The 21890-nt window shown below is 30.8% G+C and overlaps 1 protein-coding gene across 1 annotated transcript; it reads left to right on the top strand.

Annotated features, from left to right (window-relative positions):
- The first annotated feature begins 1320 nt into the window (after window positions 1-1320).
- On the top strand, window positions 1321-18740 carry LOC105146728 (uncharacterized). Its single transcript, XM_011057176.2, has 2 exons — window positions 1321-2916; window positions 16887-18740. Exons 1-2 carry the CDS (start codon window positions 1974-1976, stop codon window positions 17369-17371), a joined length of 1428 nt encoding a protein of 475 aa, XP_011055478.1. The 5' UTR covers window positions 1321-1973; the 3' UTR covers window positions 17372-18740.
- Window positions 18741-21890: the final 3150 nt, after the last annotated feature.

Below are 21890 nucleotides of genomic sequence, written 5' to 3'. Positions count from 1 at the left end.
GTATACTTATAAAAAAAGGCTCTAAGTTTATTGAAAAGTCAGTAAAGTATAATAACGTAATAAAAAAATAAAATCTTTATGAGCGCGTATGTTAAGTTTATAGAAAAGTACTATTTAGAAATATTTCTAATAATTATATAAAATTATATGCAATTACAAACTATTAAATCATGTTCTTTGGTGTTTTAACTGTTTTAAAGATAATTGTAATTTTATATTTAATAAACAGTTTAATTCTCAATTGAATAGATATAAAATTTTATATTTTTTAAAATAATAAATTAATAAAAATTAAGTGTTTCAAGCAATAAAGAGAAATACTTGAAATACTTAAAATTAATTCTTTATAAATTTTAAAAAAGTTTTTTAGAGATGTAGCGTCGAATGTGATCTAGTCCTTCGCTATATCTTTAGAAGTAGTGTATTGTCATGTCAGGGTTTCGACGACGTGAGGATGATGAATATCCTAGCAGTCTGAAGAGTCACAAATTGTTTCGTGCGTCGCCCGCCTGTGTGACCAAAATATCTCTTTCTTATTTATTAGCGTGACATTGCAGCTACCAAATTAAATTATCTGTCTTCGCTTTTTTTTAGACATTATAAGTCAACACAAAAATTATCTACAGAGATGTACTTTATTTGTTTCACATTTATAATGTATATTTTTGTTTTTCTCTTATTAAAAATTCATTTAATAGAATTTGTAAGATAATACAAAATTAACTATCAGTTAACTAGTTCTCGGCATTTTAAAGTATTTAATATAAAATAGGATTTATGTGTGTGTACAGTAGATCAACTATAATAATTAAACTATCCAGTTATAATAAAAACGCAGAGGATGTTTGTACCTTGATATCTCGAGGCGAGCAAGACACGCAAGTACATAGAAAGAGCCATCAAGAGCGTGGAAAGAAAAAAGGCAGAAGGCACAAAACAACCTATCCAGGGGATGGAAAGGCGGAGGTTGCTTGCGTCCGGATAGCATAGAAGGTGGGTACCGAGATATAATACCCGACTCCTACCAGCGACGATAAGTGTCAACTGCAGCGTGCCAGATAAAAAGAAGGAACGAAAAATAAAATTCACACTGGTGATCCATCATGAAGCAGTGGACTCGGGGCGCGCAGACTCATTCGCGATTGGCTGGCACCGCCCAATCTCCATCACGTGACTACATCTAAGTACCGCCCACCAATAATGGAGACTCCCCCTGGAACTAACCTCACGCAGCGCAATACCTCCACTCTACGGCTGGGTGATACGCCCAAGCGAGAAAGAGAAGGAAAACTTAAACACGCCAGACCACTGCGGGTCAGTCTCACCTGTGTGCAGCTTTCCGCTACGCTAGTCCACCTCACCAGTCCACTCCAACGGCCCATGTTGGACGGATCGACTGCACGAGTGTCTGCACGGAATCACGGATTATTTTTGTGGATGACGGTTAATGTTTCATAGTGCTCGCGAATTGGTATCGTTAACTGTTCTCGGAAGAGAACAGTTAACTACTCACTTTAATTACTCACTTTCAGGACGTATCAAATTAAAATCTTGAATATTTGCTATAAAGTTTTATCAAGCTATTATATATTTTCTGTGTGATTTTGGTGCGCACTTGTGACAACTTAAAGATTTAATATTTAGTTGCATCTGTGATTTTGTGCAACCCGACATGGACATTTATTGATTTATTTGAGACTTTCGCGATTTCGATATCTTGCCAAGTACTAGTTAATTTTGTGCTTATCATAAATGTGTTTAATAAGACAAATTTAAATGTTTACTCTTCTGTGGTATTTGTGTAAAATTAAAAGATTGTAAATTTTTATATACAATGTTGAAATAAACAATTGAGAAAACAGTGGCCAATTTTAGTCATGATGTAAATCATTTCTCTTCTTTCCATTTGGACAGTACACATTGGAGTTGTCGAAACAGTGGGTGGTCAATTGATTCGTCTCTCCGTTACGAGGATGATGATGATGGACATGGGCATGTACGGGACCTATGGCAAACCTGACTCATATCCTAACTATGTGTTCTCGGGTCAAGGAAATCATCATCATCATCACCACCACCAGCCTTCATCCGTCGGTGGTCACGTGTCTGTGCCTCCTTCCCCAGAGGTAGCTCCAACTCATTACTACCCCCAGACTGCAGTGGCGCCATATTCTTCATCGTCTTCCGAGAGTTTCTTGACCGCCGATTCGGGCACATCGTCCAGTACGCCGCCTCAAGGCTTCTACTCTCCGACGGGTGCCGTTCTCCACGAGAATGGCTCCACTACGGCGATAATTTCTTCGGAGAATGGTCTGAGCTACACCAATCTGGATTACGCGTCATCCTCATCGTATCCAAATCAGCAGCAGCACGCAGTAGCCTCGGTGGATCCGCATCAAAGTTACCACGTTCAACAGCCTCCTTACAGAGAAGATTCTCATCATCATCATCATCACCATCATCCACCCAGTAGTAGCAGCTTGCATCAAACTACGGTACCCCCAACTAGTCATCCAAGAACGGAGCACGATCAACAACTCCATCATCAATCTTCTAGTCATCACCATCATCATCATCACCATGAACCCGATTATCCAATAACAGTTGGTGGAACTTCGAATTATCTTCATCAACTACCCTCCTCGGACGAATCTTTGCATTATCAAACTCAGATTCAACAGAGCGAGTTTTCCACGCATCCGTCGGCACATTATAAAGAAGAGAACTCGGACACAACTACCTATCACATTTTGCAACAATCCAGTCACCTTCAACATCCTCATCAGCACGGACATCATCATCAACAACAACATTCGCATGCGCATCATTCGCAACAACATCAGCAGCAACAACAACAGGCGCAAGTACCCACGTACAAGTGGATGCAGGTCAAGAGAAATGTACCCAAGCCAGTCGGTAAGTGGCCACTATCCACACTTGATTTAAATTTCCGGTCGAGTCGACGCCTATGTACAGTGAGCAAACTAGCGTGAAATTAGGTATTCTGTGGGCGCGATCCAGTAGCCATTCGTTAAACCTCGTTCAGCTTGATTGCTTGTTCATAGATTGGTATATGAAGATGCAGAATCATGGCTATTTTATCTTTCATGGTCCCGTTATTTGAGAAGCTATCATTGCCGGATCGTGCGCCACTGTTTATTTTTGAAATTATATATAACCACAGTAATTCAATTTAATTCAATTATTTCTGCGACAAATATATATATATATATATATATATATATTAAGAATATTAAAAATTTGAAAATTATTAGTATGTTTTCTAACTGATATTATTAATACAAATTTTTTCCCGTAAATTTCACAGAAAAAGTACGTTATTGCTATTTACATGTTCATCATTATGAATATTTTATGTGCATTTTATATCTAATTAATATTACATTTTTATGAAATATTTAAAATTGTTTTATTATTTATTTTTTAATACAAAAAAATTTTTATAAAAGTTTATAGATAATATTTATTTGTTGATTACTAACGAAACAATCTCAGTTCCTGAAAGTCATAATTTGACCCAATTGATTCTCATTAAAGTAAGATACTAATAAAAGTAAGTAAAATACTTTATATAAATTCAGTAAAGTTATTATTTTGTAAAGTAACATTTGATAAAAGATCAACAATTTTTACATAGATGGTCTTCAATTAAGATTGTCAAACAAGGTGGACAGTTTGTCAAAGACAGAATGTGACATGCTATTCCGTAATCGCCAAGTCAGTGACTTTCAAACAATCTGTATGTATGAGAATTAATAAAGTGCGACATGTAATCTCGGCTTGCCATAATCATTAATCATACGCGCACTATCCAATAATACGGTCTTATGAGAACTTAATGTCATTAGTCTGCAATTTGCCGTATTTCTTATTGATTTTCTTTTATCTTATCTTTAACGGATAATGTTCACATAAATCTTTGGTCTTAACTAGTTTTTTAACTCCAAATTAAATTAAATTTATAAAATTTAAAATGAATTAAGTTTATTACACAATATTATTTCAGCCGTTTTTAAAACTTATACTTAAATTTGTTACTAATAATAATAATATAATGTAAAACGTAATTACATTTATTGTAAAAACAATCATAATAAACGAATAGTAAATGAGAATGAGTTTATAAAAACAGAAATCCAAATTATCATTTGGAATCATACCTATTATGTACGTGAATTCTGAAATAAATAATATTTTCCAAAATATTTGAAACGAAAACTTATCAGCACGTATGATATACCTTACCTTATAATTTTATTTTAATTTACGCCTATGAGACTATTGTAAACTCAATTGATAAGATTAGACACACAAAGTAAGTAATAAAAAATGATATTGAAAAATGCCTTTCTATCTTTATCATGCATCAACTAAATATTAATAAACATAAATAGTCCAAAATGTGTTTATTATTATATATTCTAGTATAAATTGCATTCTTTTTACTATATATAAGCTATGATATATTTTTACTTTAATCATTATATTAATTTTAATTACAATTCGTTTATAATAAAATGAAATAGTATGCTTTTATTTAATTATATTTTGCTGTCTTTTGATAAATATATATCTAGAAATTTATATATCTAATATTCTAATTATCTAAGAATTTATATTATATCTAATATATTCTAAAAATAAAAAATAAATTTTTATAAGAATCTTTAAATAAAATTTATTACAAAAAGATTATAAAATTATTTAATGATCAACTAACAAAAAACTTTTCTAATAATGTTTTTCATATATTTTATAAAATAAGAGAATTAGTAAAGTAAAAATACAGTGCAAATGTATTTTTAAATATCGGGAACATGCATTTTATCACGATCACATGTGTATAAATGTACCTCTGGATTTTATTATACAATAATAATAGACCATTTTTTAAGATTATGATAAGACTTATCTAAATAAACCCATCTTACACTCAAATTATCAGATTAATTTTTAATAATGATAAGATAATTCATTAAATAAGTAGGTATATTTATGATAAATGTATTCTAATGTCAAATGTATTGCTAAAAAAAATACATTTATTTATATTTTCTTATATATTGCAATTTGAATATTCTTATTATCCATAATTTGTGTAGCCAATACTATATCAACAATAAGATATTATATAATATGGATACTATACAGATTAGAATAATGTACTACATAATATGGATTTGCGAATTGCAATAATCTAATTAATATTTTTAGCTAATCTTTTATTATTTAAATAAAGTATGTACAGAAAATATAAGTATACAAACATTTAATTTCATAATGTAATTAAATTAAATTATAAACTATAAATTAATCTACTAAAACTTAAGTCTTATTTGCTTGTGATATAAAAAAGTTTGATTTGTAAATAATTTCATTACAAATAAATCAATTTGAAATTGGGCAATAAATATGTCTACAAGGAATTCGATATCTTAATTTAAAAATTATAGGAGGAGGATCCAAAACGCGCGTCTATTATATGTATGTATTGGGAAATAAAATTATAATTCGCAACTACAACTAGCGTCGGCTCTCAGTAGGCTTTTTAACTATCATTGATTATTAAAAATTATAACTAAAACCAGATATGGCCTACCTAAACTTTATGATTTTTTCTAATTTTTTTTATAAGTACAAAATTTAAAACTAATGGTTGGATTTAAAAAAGGAAATATTTCTGAATATTAAAAGGAAGTAAAATGTTTTCAAATATTTATATGAGTGCACAATGAAGATTTTAAGAAAAAGTACCTTTAGATCATATTGGATACATATATTAGACACTTAGATAAAATTATATAAGTTCCCCTCTTTTCTGTAAAATAATATTAGAAAAATAAAAAATAAAGTTACTTTTATGTTTTATTTTTATTTTTATCCAATGTTATTTTTATGTATAAAGAATATAAGTTTATTATTAAATTGAACATTTATTGACACATTAGAATACACAAAGAACTTCCAAATTATTGATTTATCTACTTATTTACTGATCTACTTATTTTCATGATATTTAGCAAATAAATTAGAGCATTCCATGATCTGCAATATTGGTTCTATCGTACAAAAACTTCTTCTCTCTTTGGTTATAAACAAAACGTTATGACGAAAATATAAACTAAATATAGTATTGTAAAATATAAATACAGAAATACAATAAAATAAATTACAGAAATTAATAACCATCTTTTGACAGAGAAAGCAATTATTTACGAAATATTACATCATGATTACGACGTTCTACATTTTGCTTTACTGACAATAACAGAATAAACAAACTGAGCAATAATTAAACTGATACAATCGAGTCAGACAAACAACCTGCACAATTTACTAGTGCTATCTGTTGAATTTACCATGTAATTACAGTAGAGCATACTACTGCCGTTATAACACATTTTACGTGTTTCAAACAGACTCAAATCTATGTGTTAATTAACACAAAATGCATGAATATGTTAGAAGGTAATACAAATATCATTTAAGAAGATAAACTCAAAAAAATAATACTGATACGATTTGTAAATATATCGTGGAAACATATTTTTTTCAGTAATAAATCAACATTTATAATATTAAATTAACACATATTTTATTTATTCATCTTAAAATTTACTTTTTAAAATACATTATTTTTATATTATTTATTTATTTACTCATAATTTATGTACTTTGATACTAAGAAATATTGAAATCAATTTAACATAAACTATTTAAATAACATAATCACATTATGTAAAATTAACGCTCGAATATATTAAAAAATTCAACACAAAATATTAACAAGGATTTGAGTGGATTGTTTATAAACACAAATACAAAATGTTTTTTACTGTATAGGGCATGGTTATCTTATATGTAATATGTATATGTATATGTATATGTATGCGTATCGATTATTATTTTATTAACATATCTTGAAAAACGAACTTTTCCAGGAGTAACTATTACTGTCAAATTGATGGTCATGAAAGTGACGTAGCGTGGTTCATTGAAAATAAGGCTTAAAAAGACCGGAATAGAGTTCCCCCAACTTCACACTAATTTGCTTAACGGCCCTGATACTCCCCGCAATCTTCTAACTCAGAGAGTGAGTGTGAGCTTAGTCGTTTGATGAAGCTTGTCGGAATTACCAGCGTTTCACTTAATAGCTCATTATAATCGAATTAATAACGCCATCGCAGGCACTAAAGGGACTGACGTTTATTGCAGCAAAGCATGCAAACCGAAATGAAACTTTGTCACCCTCGTTTAACCCCTTTCGTTTTTATTGCTGCTGTTACATCTTGATATTTTTGATACTGCGTACAATTCAATTTTCTTCGACAAATCTCTTACCACGTTTTTATCAAAAACATAATATTTGTAGTAGTTACATTATTTACACTTGAAAATTTTTAGGATACAGTCTAGAAATTTTTTCGTGGTAACTTTCTCTATATACGTATTTTAATTTAATATAATAAACAATGAATACCAATACAAAGTATTATAACACAAATAAGCGAAGAACATTTAAACATATTGAACATTTCTTGGTAAATGTTCATTTAATACATTCTTTATAAAATATTATATTGTGAAAATACTTTAGAAGATAAGTAATCAAACTAATACTTAAATAAATAATAGGATATATAAGATCATCAGATTATATAATAACTGTGCATGATCACGGTGAAAAATGGAAATTATTTTTACGTGTGATACAATTAATTAAATGCAATTACATTTAGAGCGCTGATTCAGAAAATATAGCACGCAACGAATACGTTACAACGAAAAAATTCGAAGAAAATAACGAGATGGGCGGAGCGGAGCAGTGGGGCGATTTCGCTAGATTTTGGTTGGTTAACTTTTTTGGTTGGCCGAGGACTTACAATAGCGCTCCTTTTTCCTTCCCTGCTTCCATAACATGCTTCAGAGGGTCTAGAATAGAGGGTCTCTATAGGGACGCGCCCGAACCACCCTTAGTCAAGATTGGAGCGAGACAGGAGATGGAAAGACCGTCGTGATGCTGTCAACCCGCCCAATCTATCATACTAAACTCGATTTCTTCTCTCTATACTCAATAGCGGGATTGGCAATACCGCGCAGAGAAAAACGAGACAAACGAACGTCCCCTCGTAACATGGCAGTAATAATTCCATATCTTTGTCATGGTCAAGAAATGGAGAATTTCATTCGAAAACCTCCGCTTATCGATATATTGTAATACCTTAGCAATACAGAAAAATATAAATATAGCAATATTTGTAATGCTTTTCAGCAAACACAAACACATCTCAAATACGTAACTCGTAACGTAATATGGGTACACATGAACTTAATTTTTTAGATCGTAACAGTTACATCAAAAGTTACATAAATTTGCGCAGAATGTTTTCAAATTTGTCGTTCCATTTTATCCGTAGTAGTTACATAAGTGATATGATTTAAATACGAAACGGCGAAATTGATATATAACAATTGATATAAATCATGTATTAAGATGAAATGCACATTTATGCAATGCAAAATTTCTCATTGTGACATCACAGATGTGAAATTGTTATTCATTTGTTACTTACTTATATTGATATTTTACAATAGGGCTCGACACACGATACACTTTTCGGTTGATTTTCAGCTCGGTTTCCCGTCCATTTCCTCACCAATCCGCGCGCAGTTTAAATGCTGATCGGCTGAGAATCAATCGAAAAGTGTATCACATTATGCTTATTTTATTACTTGTTCCCACCAAAGCTGATTGTGTTAATAATTGACATACTAGCTTCTTTTTCTTCTTTTATAAAGAAGGTAGTCAATATGCCAATTGTACTTATTTGTTTTATAATATTTTATCCATTTCGGCTTTAATCAATCATTGTTTATGTCTTTTTGACACATAATTTAAATCTTTGCGCACTCTATCTACGTTAAATACTTATCTTTTATATTTTTATATCTATAAAGCAAAAATCGACACAACTATCTTATATATTATTATCTAATTGCATAAAAATAATTAACTAATTGCTAATTTATAATAGAAGTAAACTTATAGAACCTAACTTATTTTTTGGATAGACTATTTGCTAGTGATACTGATTATTTTAATTATTCATTATATCGACGAATAATGAGAAATAATTTGTAATAGTACTTACTAATCAATCGTTTTCTTATTAATTTATCGCATTTATTGTTCCTTGATTTGTTTATATAACAAAGTCACTTCTCTCAATATGCAAAATCAAAATTAGTATAATGAAATATGCTCAAACACTGTGAAAAAGTGACATAATTTATGGAATTATGTTACATCGTAATGATGTAATTTTATAGGAAAGTACAATCTCATAATTTTAATGACATAGCTGTTACAGACTACAGTATATATTCCTGCAGATGTAATCAAAGCATAATTTACATCTTTTTCCATTATGACTTAGTGATGTAAATATATATATATATATATATATATATATATATATATTATATTTGTTATGTCTCATTCAAAGAATGCAAGTAACTTAATTACGTTCAATTTACATAATTATGTATGTGCTAAATATAACAAAGATATGTAACAAACCCTATTAGCATACTTTATTCGAGGAACGTTCTGACAAACGTTCTTAGGACATAGAGATATCCTCTGAATGTTCTTTGGAACGTCCCTTCGAAATCTGTACTATTAGGGAAATTATCGAATTTATATCAGGATATCTCATTTATGCCATAAAGCTGTCTTGTTGTTATAAAACAGAGATATCTTATATAATGACAAAAAAATTATATAACAATGCCAAATCATGTTTGCTGGGTTAACATTTTACTAATATATAATCTTTTACATCATATATTATAAAGGATTAAAATGTAAGATTTTATATCATTTAATTTATTATATTATTTAATCCTAAAGTAAAATTCGAACTTCGACGAGCTTCACTGTTTACTGAAAAAATGCGACACATCTTTATATACTTACTATAATACTACACCAATATCTCACGCACATATAATACATAAACTTAGGGAATGGAAAGTTACTTTTTAAAAGTAACAAATTACATTGAGATACTTATCGTAACTTTTCATTACTTTTCCGTTACTTTTTTAAAATCGACCACCAATCATAGCGGACGGGTACCTGGGAGCTTTCTAGTCTCAAGCGCTATGAGTGGCTTGTATCTAATCGAACCGTGTCCAATCGTGTGCAAAGTAACGATAAACGTACCTGTAAAATTCATTAGCAAAAAATTGTAACTACGTTACAGTTACAAAAAAAGTAACGCAGTTACCAATAAAGTAATATTTAAAAAATTACTTGTACTTCGTTACAAGTAATTCCCTGCATAAATTTTCATAGAACAATAGCATTTTAATTAGACTAAATTCTAAGAACTCTACGTTGTTTGTTCATGTAAACTATTATTATTAGTATGTGGACCACAATTTTGTAAGTACAGATTGCAAAGTCTTTATATCAAGCAAATGTTATTACGATAAATAATTCTGACGTCATATTGGAGTAAGAAATGATAAAGAAGATCTCAACAATTTAAACAATTTTTTTCATTTTTAGCATAAACTCTACCTCACAAATACGTATTAATCCGTATATTAGATCGGAGGAAAAGTTTTGTAATATTTTGTTAGCTTAAAATTATATACAGAATATATTTGACGCAAAATTTTCAATTATCTGACGTGAAAGCTTTTCCTAAAAGTTCGATTTTAAAAAATGTTCCTATAACTTTTTGTTATCAAAAAAAAGTTACATACGGATTAAATAAAAGAACATTCTGATTTTTGATTGCTTATAATTCCGTTAAAAATCATCATATCACAATTAAAAAATAAGATTCTTAAAGCTGAAATTTTGCTCTATCGCAAATGATACACTAATTTTTTAAATGTAGAATTATATATAAATTTGAGCTAAAAATAACATTACACTGTTCTTCATCGCGCAATGGGTAAAAGAAAAGTAATGTCATATTTTTAACCCAAATTTATATATTTTGTTTTTTTAAATATCACTCAATAGAGCAACGTTTTAGCTTTAAGAATCTGTTTTTTTTTTTACAGTATGATGATTTTTAATACAATTATGAACAATCAAAGTCAGAATATTTCTTTTTACTTAATCCGCGAGTAACTCCGGAAAAAATTGTAGAATTTAAAAAAAAATGATTTTGTAGAGAAAGCTTCAAGCTTTCACGATAGATAGTCGAAAATTTACTTAAATTTTTTTAACATGCTACAGACCTAGAAAGTGCAAAGAAAATTTTTCATTTTTTTCAGTTCGTAGTTTTCTATATGTAAAAATTACATAAGTTCAAAAAATATAGCAACCAAAAGTAGCGATTTCGAGCTTTAAAACTTCTTTTTTTAATTTAAATTTTGATCGTTTTTAACGAAAATATTGTATATACAATTTTAAGTTAAAAAATATCGCAGAATTTTTTCTCCGACCTAATATTTTAATCTTGGAAAAAGATTCTTAAATGTAAAAGAGAAAAAAGTAATTGTTATATAAAAATTATTATATTTAGTCGGTAATATAGAAGAATCCCCTCTTAAATACTATCATTACACACACTTAGAGCAGTTCTTGTATCATTCAATCTTAACGATAAAATCGTGTAATCTGTATGTATTAAATATAAGAAATAATTTATTTATATTTTAGGCAATAATAAATTATTATTATATTTATATAAAACATTTAACATTTCATAATTAAGAAAATAAATATCTTTTTTTATGTTCCCGTCAGTAAAAATGATGAAATAAGAAAGAATGATCAGATAAGCATATATCTCCATGTCTATTCTTGCTCATAGAAAATATGAAATAAACAATATTTATCGCGAACACACTTCATAAATTACTTCCCACGTTCGGCGTTAGCCTGCTTCCTCGAAGACTATCACCTTTTAGGCTGACTTAAAATATGCATGTCGCTATCGACGCCCTGACCGAATATATACAGGGGCGGCATTACGGCAAGGTTCAAATTCACCATCAGCTCGATGGTGTCGACTTTCTTACGTTCTCTTCGTGTGCATTTAAGTAATCAAATTCATTCATGATTAATTAATTATATAATACATAAAAAACAAATACATAGGAAAAGATTGTAACGTATAGCATATTATATTTTAATTAAAGCGAAATGATATAGACATATTTGTTATTTCACATAACAATTTGTAGGACTTATAAATACCATATATGATATTAAATTAATTCCGTGGAAACACAAATATTATTTACATTTCTGATACGAAAGATGTTTTAGTCACGAAAAATTTCCCTGCAACGAGCTATATTGCAACATATTACTTGTGCATAAACAAGGCACTACGTACCGTTTTATCGATTGATGAACAAAAATGCTTCGTGACTATGCTCGCACGAACGCAATAATTCGCTGACCGGCAAGGTTCGAATTATCCCAGCAGATGCAATAAGTACTTGCTAAATGTAAACTCTCCAGAAAATCTCTAATCAAGTTATCCTGCGGGACTTAAACCACAAAACGGGGTGTCGCTGGACGTGCACGCCAGCCCTGAACTTGGGAGAGACCAAGAAGACGACATAGTGAAGGGAATAAAACGTACGACAGAAAGAGAAAGTGAAGGAAAGACGATAGAGGAATAAAGATACGTAGAAACAGAAAAAGAGTACGAAGAGAGTTTCGGCTGAAGATAGAGAGACGCATAGGCTAAACGGGGAAGGAAGCGAGATAAACACGAAGGAGGACATGTCCGATTAAAGGAGAAAAAGGAAGGAAAGTCGAACAGGAGAGAGAAAGAGAGAAAAGCAGAAAGAGAGAAAAAGAGAGAGAGAGAGAGAAAGAGAGAGAAGGCAGAGATTGTGGGTAGAGTCGAACAACTGGCTGGGCATGTTGCGCGCCGCTCCGCAAGGGTCGCCGGCGGACGCGTGAGTGAGTGGCCCGATATCTCGCGAGGGGATCAGAGGATCGTTCGCGTGTTTCCACCCGGGCTGCCACCCGCCGAACCCGGCAACCCCGGATCCCGCAACACAACCCTGGCAGCAACTGACCCTCCTCTGGCTGACCCCCTCTCCCCCCGCCTCCCCCTGCCATCCCCTTCAACGCGCTGGCAGCGCTGGCTGCCACCGCTTACTCCTGTCCGAGCGCGGCCCGACAGATCCGCTCGGCCGGGCTCCGACAACCGCCTGAATCGCCGCCGCCGACGCTGTCCACGTGTCTCGCCTCACGGTAATTTTCATTTCCGCGCACCGCCGACGGCTGGCTGTGTAATCTTCCTTCACGCAGCTCAATTGCCGTAGACAGTATTTACACGTTACTTTTAGTCGCAAGCAGGGTGTTATTATTCAATGATATTATGATATTATGAACTCTACTTCATATGTTTAGTTGTTAACAATTTTCGATTGAATTTAATAATATATGTATCACTTCATGGGGATCGATAATAATAGTTCTTCTTACTTTAACTTTAATGTCACTAAAGTTTAAATTTATGGAGGATGAAATGGTCAAACTTTGCAATTAATTTATAGAAATAAATGACAAGATTTGGAAATTTATTAAATCGACATAGCGATTTGAATGAAGGATTTCGTGAAAAAGCTCTTCATATCCCAATCAACAGTACCTGCGCCAATTGGGGGCGAGTTGCGAAGAAAGCGCGCGAAACTTATCAACGACTCTCACGAGGTGTCGTGCTGAGCCTAATTTCACCGGGAAGTGCTTCGGGCATACTCATGAACGCACAAACACACCTAAACGTAAACGCAGGGGAACCCGGAGTGTGAATGTCGAATGTGCTGCACGCAGCCCTTCCACACGTACGTCGTATTATGGTACACAACATTGCCTTTTCGTACGCGACTGTGACTCAGGATATTACCTATCATAATGTTGAAATCAACGCGACCGTCGGGGCATGACTGACAGAGGGTTGCGAATAGAAGGAACTATGTCGACGAAATTGTTTTGTCAGTTTTTATGATAAACTTGCGGCTAGATATATTATCTCTGGAAAAAATTTTAGATGGATCAGATGGCTCAGAAAATTTTGTTTGCGTTTCTTAAATTCTTGACATACGTAATCATATAGATTAGAATACAATTTCGGCTAGTCATATGATTTTTACATGAACATAATGTATTGTACACAAAGATATATGAATTTTTCGATTCGCGTTTTAAAAAAAGTGATAGCTATTTATGTGAAGTCAATCTCTTGATCGTACAAGATCATCCATGATGATCATCTGCACTTATACGTACTATTATGTGCCGATAGTCTCCCTCTTCAAGAAACATTACGCAATTCAAATATTATTCAAAGGCTAAAAGCTATAGGGATAGTATGACGTAAGGAAAGGTGATAGTAAACATAGCAGAATACAAGATGCTTGTGTATTATATTACAGAGAGGACAGAGATACGGGCATTGATGCTTTTCCTACTACAATTCACAGAATTTTCTAGATTTAAGATGAGACGCAGATTGTGAAACGAAAATAATGGCGATAGAAATAACTATCTATATAAGACATTTTTAGTCGTAACTCATAATGATTTTTTTACTAACACATTGATGCACCGATTTCACGGATCCAGCTGTATTTGATTTGTACATAATGTCTGGATTATCCGCATCAACGCCAACTATCCGAGTTCCTAAATAAATACGCGCATCGTGTCTTGTGATAATTTAATCATCTGGAATTTAAAAGACAACGATGTTGTTACGATTTATCGAAAGAGAACACTTCGCAGCTACGATCATAAAATTCTATTTTGCTACATTGCTGTAGATATTTAGATGACGTCTGATATTAAATAATTTTTTATATAATAAAAATTCTTTTATTTGAAAAATCTATCAAATAATGCACTATAATGGTAATATAATCAAAGTGTCTCATAAAATGTGTCTTTGAGGATACATTCACATGTCTTATAGAAGCTAATTAAAAATGTCAATCTCTCTCTCTCTCTCTCTCTCTCTCTCTCTCTCTCTCTCTCTCTCTCTCTCTCTCTCTCTGCCTCTCTTAACTCATAATCAGCTAATATTATTAAGAACTTCCTTCATGTCGACTGTTTTATTTTCTTTACTTAATCGATATCACATTTTTTTTATTATGCAACAAATGATTTTCAATTATTTGAAACTGCGATTAAAAACTGCGACCATTAATTTCTCTGTACATAACGTTAAGCTTAGAGTAAGGAGACCGTTGACGTAAGAATACTCGATGCGTGCTCGCGATATAATTTCTGCGTAACATGCACGAGCGTAATTTGCCGATAATACTTTGTGGTAACGGAGATTCAATTTTCTATCGCATTTATCTTGAAATTCTAAATCTACAGCAAATCCTTTTTCTATTTATTTATTAAAGAGAGATATAAATCTCTTTTATTTAAAAAACAGTATCTACTTTCCTGCATGCATATATTAATAAGAATTTACGGAAATTCTAAGTTTCTTCTTCTACATTGTATAAATACACACCTTCGTTGTTGCCAAAGAAAATTCGTACAGAAAATCAACGGCACCGTATCTAGTCGGTCCTCCGTTAAAGTGCTAAATTGATGAATGAGTCGCAGAAACGAGAAACATTTCATTGTATCTGGCAGTGCACGTCTAATAGAACTTGTCCAAGTTTATTATTCGGCTTGGAAAACCGTAAGCTTAATGGCCGCAAGCTAAATTCAGGGTCTGAGTATAAGTGACGGATCTTTTCGGTTATATTAGAAAATTCGGAAAAGTCATTTTATAAATATAAATATGTGGTACATACGATATACGTAAAATGATTTTTGCAGATGCATAAAGAACGTCAGAATATTATAACTTCTTAAGACCAAACAAAAAATATATTATAAAAATGTCGAAGAGGGCCAAGCTGAAGACATTGAAGGAAAATGTACATAATAGGGAAGACGCGACTTTAAGGCGGTGGCTGACAGTTTTGTTCCCTGCTATTAAGTAAATTGACTGCTACATACCGTAGTCTAAATAACAATCTAATTTTCATAATGTATCCTCATCCTTCTATCGAAGCCTGTCACTTCTGCCCTTCAATATTTTAATTGCATTATCTTTCGAAGCAAAAATTTGTCTACATTATAAGATAATACCGAATATTACTAATCATATCTGAAACATAGAGCAGAAAAATCAAAAATTTTACGTAACGACATAGCGGATGTTTGCTCTACAGCTGATGCAATTTGATCCAGATTTAGGGCTCAACCCTACCGTTCTTTCAGCTTTGTACAGGTCATCTCCCTAAAACTGCTCCCCGGATAGTGACCAGCTGTTATGGCCAGTAAACGACTGTCACTTAAAGGATTTGACTTGATCTTGATTCGACACATATTACGTTCGTGTCTGTTACGTTTTCTATTACTCTTAAAAGACTACATCCGAATTAGAACGATCGTTCTTGTTTAATAAGAATATTATTTTTATCACATTGACATTTGTGACATTAAAAATTTTGCATTTTATATGTTAGTGAACGTATTTCTATAAAAGTAAAATTTTATTCGGTGAATATTTAGCTAACGAAAATCTTTTTCGGTTATTTTGATAATTATATTCTAAATGACACTGCGACAGAATACAATTAAAATTAAAGAAAATCGAGAATATTATCTATTACAACTATTGAAACTCTTATTCCATAAAAAATATATATAATTTTCTATTATTTTTTCCGAGAAAGAAGAAAAAATTGATTATAAATTGATTAAAGAATATATCAGTTAAAACTGGTTTGATGACATCTATATCTATAATATATAATTATTCTGCATAGACATTCTATTTATAAGAAAAACAATAAATTTGTTTCAGCAACGAAAGCAAATCCTAACGTAATCGAATTTGGTGGCGGCGCAGCCGCGGGATCAAACTCATCCGTGTACGGAAGCACCGCCAGCGGAACAGTGAGCTGCATCGCCGGTTCGTTGGCTGGTATAGCCGGTAGCTTCAACAATACAGGACGCACGAATTTCACGAATAAACAGCTCACCGAACTGGAGAAAGAATTTCACTTCAACAAGTACCTGACGCGAGCGAGGCGTATCGAGATCGCTTCCACGCTGCAGCTTAACGAGACGCAGGTGAAGATCTGGTTTCAGAACAGACGAATGAAGCAAAAGAAGCGTATGAAGGAGGGTCTGATACCGGCGGATAGCACGAACGTGACGCCTCTGAGCGGTGCTAGGAGCAGCAGTAATTCTCCGACGGGCTCGTCCAGTCACGAAATCGGCGGTCTCGGTTTATCTAATTTTTCTAGTGACAACAGAAGAGAATCACCCCCATCTTCCAAAGATTGACGCGACTTTTGCTGCAGTAACGAACGGCACTATGGTCTATGATTCGATAATTAGTAAAGCTCACTAATCAGAGCTACTAATTGGTTACTAATCAGAGCTGAAAGTTTCAAAAGAATCATGACAATTACTGCAGCCACGAGTCATTTTTAATTCATTATTTTTAATTCACTATTTCAGGCTGCATCATGAGAACATAATACGGCGAAACAGTTAAGACAAGTAATGTCACTCTGTATCCTGAAAGTAGAGATATGTGATATATATGTATATGTATATACGGGATACATCTATCTTCCCGTTTCTAAACTATAATAAGAGTAAGTATGACATTGATTGTAATTCCATCATATTGTACGGTTCATCCGAATTCAAAAGTGGCGAATAAAAATTAAGGCCACAAAAAAAGGTATCAATACGGTTTTATATTATAATGTTGTGTTCCGGATCGTCTCTTCGTTCCGATCCTTTTATTTCTTTTAATTAGCGCATTAAAGACGATAATTTGTACATTAATTTCCAATATTATTTATTTTGCGTATACATATATCTTGTAGTTTTTAATGCGCATTATAAAATTGTATAAGTCTAAATTCTATAATATATGAAAAGAAAGAGCATAAAGAACCACAGCACAAGATGTGGTTAGTGATATTTAATTATTCTTGCATTATCAATTACAATAAAAACATTAAACGTTTCGGCCACAATCTGGCCATCTTCAGTAAAATTAATAATATTCTTAAGACGCAGAGTTACATCAAGTTGGAATCAAATTCAACCCTCGTGTGTTATAATTGTAAAGATCGTGTTTGCATCAAAGAGACGCTGCTTCATATAATAATGTTTTTTAAATTCTATCTTTCTTTTTCCACACAACCTATATTTACTTCAAAGTTACCATGTACCTCAGTTTATAGTGATATTTATAGATGTGTAAATGTAAATGCTGGAGATCGCGCACACGCGAATTGATATATTTCTGATTAATATATAATTTTTTAGGAACTTCCTATCGATATTATTCTTCCGACGTTAACAAATATAACGATTATATTCCAAATTTAAATTGTTCCCAAATGTTAATTTTATCGATAACTTAATGTTTAATTTTCTCTATTACTTTTATAATTATTTTTTCGATTGTACGACATTTTAATTTTTTAGGAACTTCTTATCAATATTATTCTTCCGACATTAATAAATATAACGATTATATTCCAATTTTAAATTGTTCCCAAATGTTAATTTTATCGATAACTTAATGTTTAATTTTCTCTATTATTTTTATAATTATTTTTTCGATTGTACGACATTTTAATTCACTGTATAATTGTAAATGAATTTCTAATCCAACTATGAATGAATAAAATGACATTAAACTGTGTCACATTTTCGTGTTAAAAGTAAGATGATTGATTGAGAATTCTGTCATTTGCTTTTTTAATCCTTCCAGAACCTTATAATCAATAAATTGTATTATGTTTAATGATTTCTTTCAAGAAATCATCTTACATTTTACCTTTTTGATGTATCAATTTAAAATAATAATAAATATATATTATTAAAAAAATAATTTTATCAATTACATCATACAATATATAATAAATTAAATAATTAAAGAACTACAAGTGCACACATATTTAAATTAATAAAGTAAACATTTCTCATGTCTTTATTTTAAAACTAAATTAGAATAATATTTAACAAAAAATATTTTTAAATATTTGGTACATTTAATTCGATACTGGAAGAGTTAATTTTATTTTACTGTGAAATAATTATAATAATCTTGAAAATTACAAAATGAATGTCAAAGTATATGTATATACTAGACAAATACTATTGAAATAAATCATTATTGGAATCATAATATTTAGAAAACACACACACAAACACACACACACACACACACACACACACACACGTGTATTGCATTAATTTAATTCTCAATTCGAAAGAAGACTAAATGATTTATGATTATATTATTATCAATTATTTCGAAGATTGGAGCTTCAGTCCAAAATTGGGTTAATTTCTATATAATATTTATCTCAAAGTGCGTGATAATATTAGACAGAAATATCCTTGATAATCACAAATTTTTGGGATTAATTTAATATATAATTATATAGATCTAATTCTCACTCAACAACGTGCATGTATATTTATGTGTAAATAATATTCTACGCAACTATGGGCCAATAAAATTAGTCATAATACATATAAATCCCAATATAAACTGAAATTTAAGATTATAATATCCAGAACAAAATGTTAATAAATTTGAAACTTTTTATTGGTAAATTTATGAAAATAGATAACAATTAATTGTGCAACTGAATTATCAAGTAGTGAAGATTCACACGTTTAACGTATACAAATTAATATAATCGTACATATTTATGTGAATTACATGATGGTCCATTTAAATGCTCCGTACCTACAAAAAGATCGACATTCCTCCTACATACAATAAAATGTCATTAGTCTATAATACATGTAAACTTCTGTAGAAAGAATAAAATATTATTGTATTAACTAGCGCTATGTTTATTTTTATATCCCTTTGTTAGAATGAATTCATTTCTTTTTACGGAATTTTTTCAAAATACATGCATTTTTTAATATTATTGTTATCATTACTGAATGAATACATATATGACTGTAATTGCTTTATAGGCGTATCGAAGACGTTTTATGGACATAGTAAGGAACAGAATCAAAAGATCGACATGATGTACATCCATGTCTGATGTTATTCATCAGGAGGTTGATTGTGCATCATGGAATGAGGTAAAAATTATAAAAGTGAGCAAATTTACTAAGTGTTGAATTAAATTATGAATATTCTAATAAATTTGTTCACTTTTGATAATTTTTATCTTATTTCAAGATACATAATCGACCTCTTGAAATATTCGTAATATATAGCTATATCCAGTGAGAAATAACAATGGAATCGATGTCAATTCCATTGTCATTTCTGACTGAGTATAGCTCATGTTCACGTTTTATATAGAAACACGTATTTAGAACGCGCTTACAACAATGTTAGCGCATTCTGAATGTTAACATGCTATAGTTACGCACACTATAAAATTTTAGAGACATTAGATTTTAAAAACGTACTTTCATCAATAAAAACGCGTTCTGAATACGACCTTTCGGAGACACCGACGAAATACTATTATAAAGACGATAAATTTCACGGAAGTTTGCGTTAAAATTTAAGTGATTAAGAATAAAAAATTGATAATATATAAGTACTAATTTTATGATTTATTTATATCGTAAACATGTATTATACGTTTGAAACTAAATAACACTCGATTTTTATTTAAAAATGTGATTTTAATGTTATTATCCAAGTTTGATTATCAATGGAGATGATAAAAAAAAACTGTAAAAAAAAATTGTAATCTTGCGGCAGTATTAGATATTATAACGTTAGAAGTATGTATACTTATTTGTGCAACCTTTATATAATAAAAAAAATCATAAATAATGTATTATTTAAATATTTATATGTTAATGTTATTGTCGCTAATTTAATACCAATTGTTGATAATGCCAGAAAATATGCATGCTGAAAGACATCCAAAAGACGTCTTGAACTAGATGTCTTTAAAACTTTTCCAAAACTTTTAGCCGTCTTTCAAATATTTTCGAAAGACGTCAATAAAATTATTCGTTTTGGAGCATGTGCAGCAATTTACATTATCGGTTGCAAAATTTATTTATATAATATCGAGTGCATGACATGAGTCAATCCGAATATAATATGTAACCTATAAAAATATTATATATCAATTAATTTGACACTCTAATACTTTGTATTATATTATAATCATAGTGGAAATATTGAGTTTTAAATGCATATACACCGATAAATATCTACTAAACTAATAAATCATATAATTCAATACAATATTATTAGTTTTTTACTCTTAATCACTTTAATATTAACAAGGACGTGAACTTCCGTAAGGATATCGATCTTTAATATAGTATATCGTGTATTTCAATGTTATCGTCGAAGTTTGATTATCAAGAAATTATAAAAAAAAAATTGTAATCTTGCGGCAACATATAAAATATTATAGTTTTACAAGTGCATGTTTATTTTGAAGTATTTATACAAAAGCATTTATATAAAGAATCATGAATTTAATAAGCATTATTAGCCAAATATTTATGTTAATAATAGCAAATTTATATCAATTGTCGATAATGTCAACCTTCTTCAATTATCTCTTAGCTTTTGGGATCTTTTTTATACTGCCAAAAATTTGTCTAGAATTGACGATCTTTAATAATACGATTTTGTCGGTAATAATACATACAAAACTAGTGGTGCATTAATTTATTTTATCATATTATATATATATATATATATATTAGGTCATTTAAAAAGTATCCGTGGTTTTTTCATTCAAAAATTGAACAAAATTGCGGCTTCTCATGGAATAATCCATGATATAAAGATAAGGGTATATTTTTTTTATACTATGTATCTTAT

This window comes from Acromyrmex echinatior, chromosome 2, assembly GCF_024713525.1.
Source record: "Acromyrmex echinatior isolate Ae372 chromosome 2, ASM2471352v2, whole genome shotgun sequence".
Lineage (NCBI taxonomy): Eukaryota > Metazoa > Arthropoda > Insecta > Hymenoptera > Formicidae > Acromyrmex > Acromyrmex echinatior.
The sequence above is the reverse complement of the archived record's forward strand: the minus strand, read 5'-3'. Positions and strand labels throughout refer to the sequence as shown.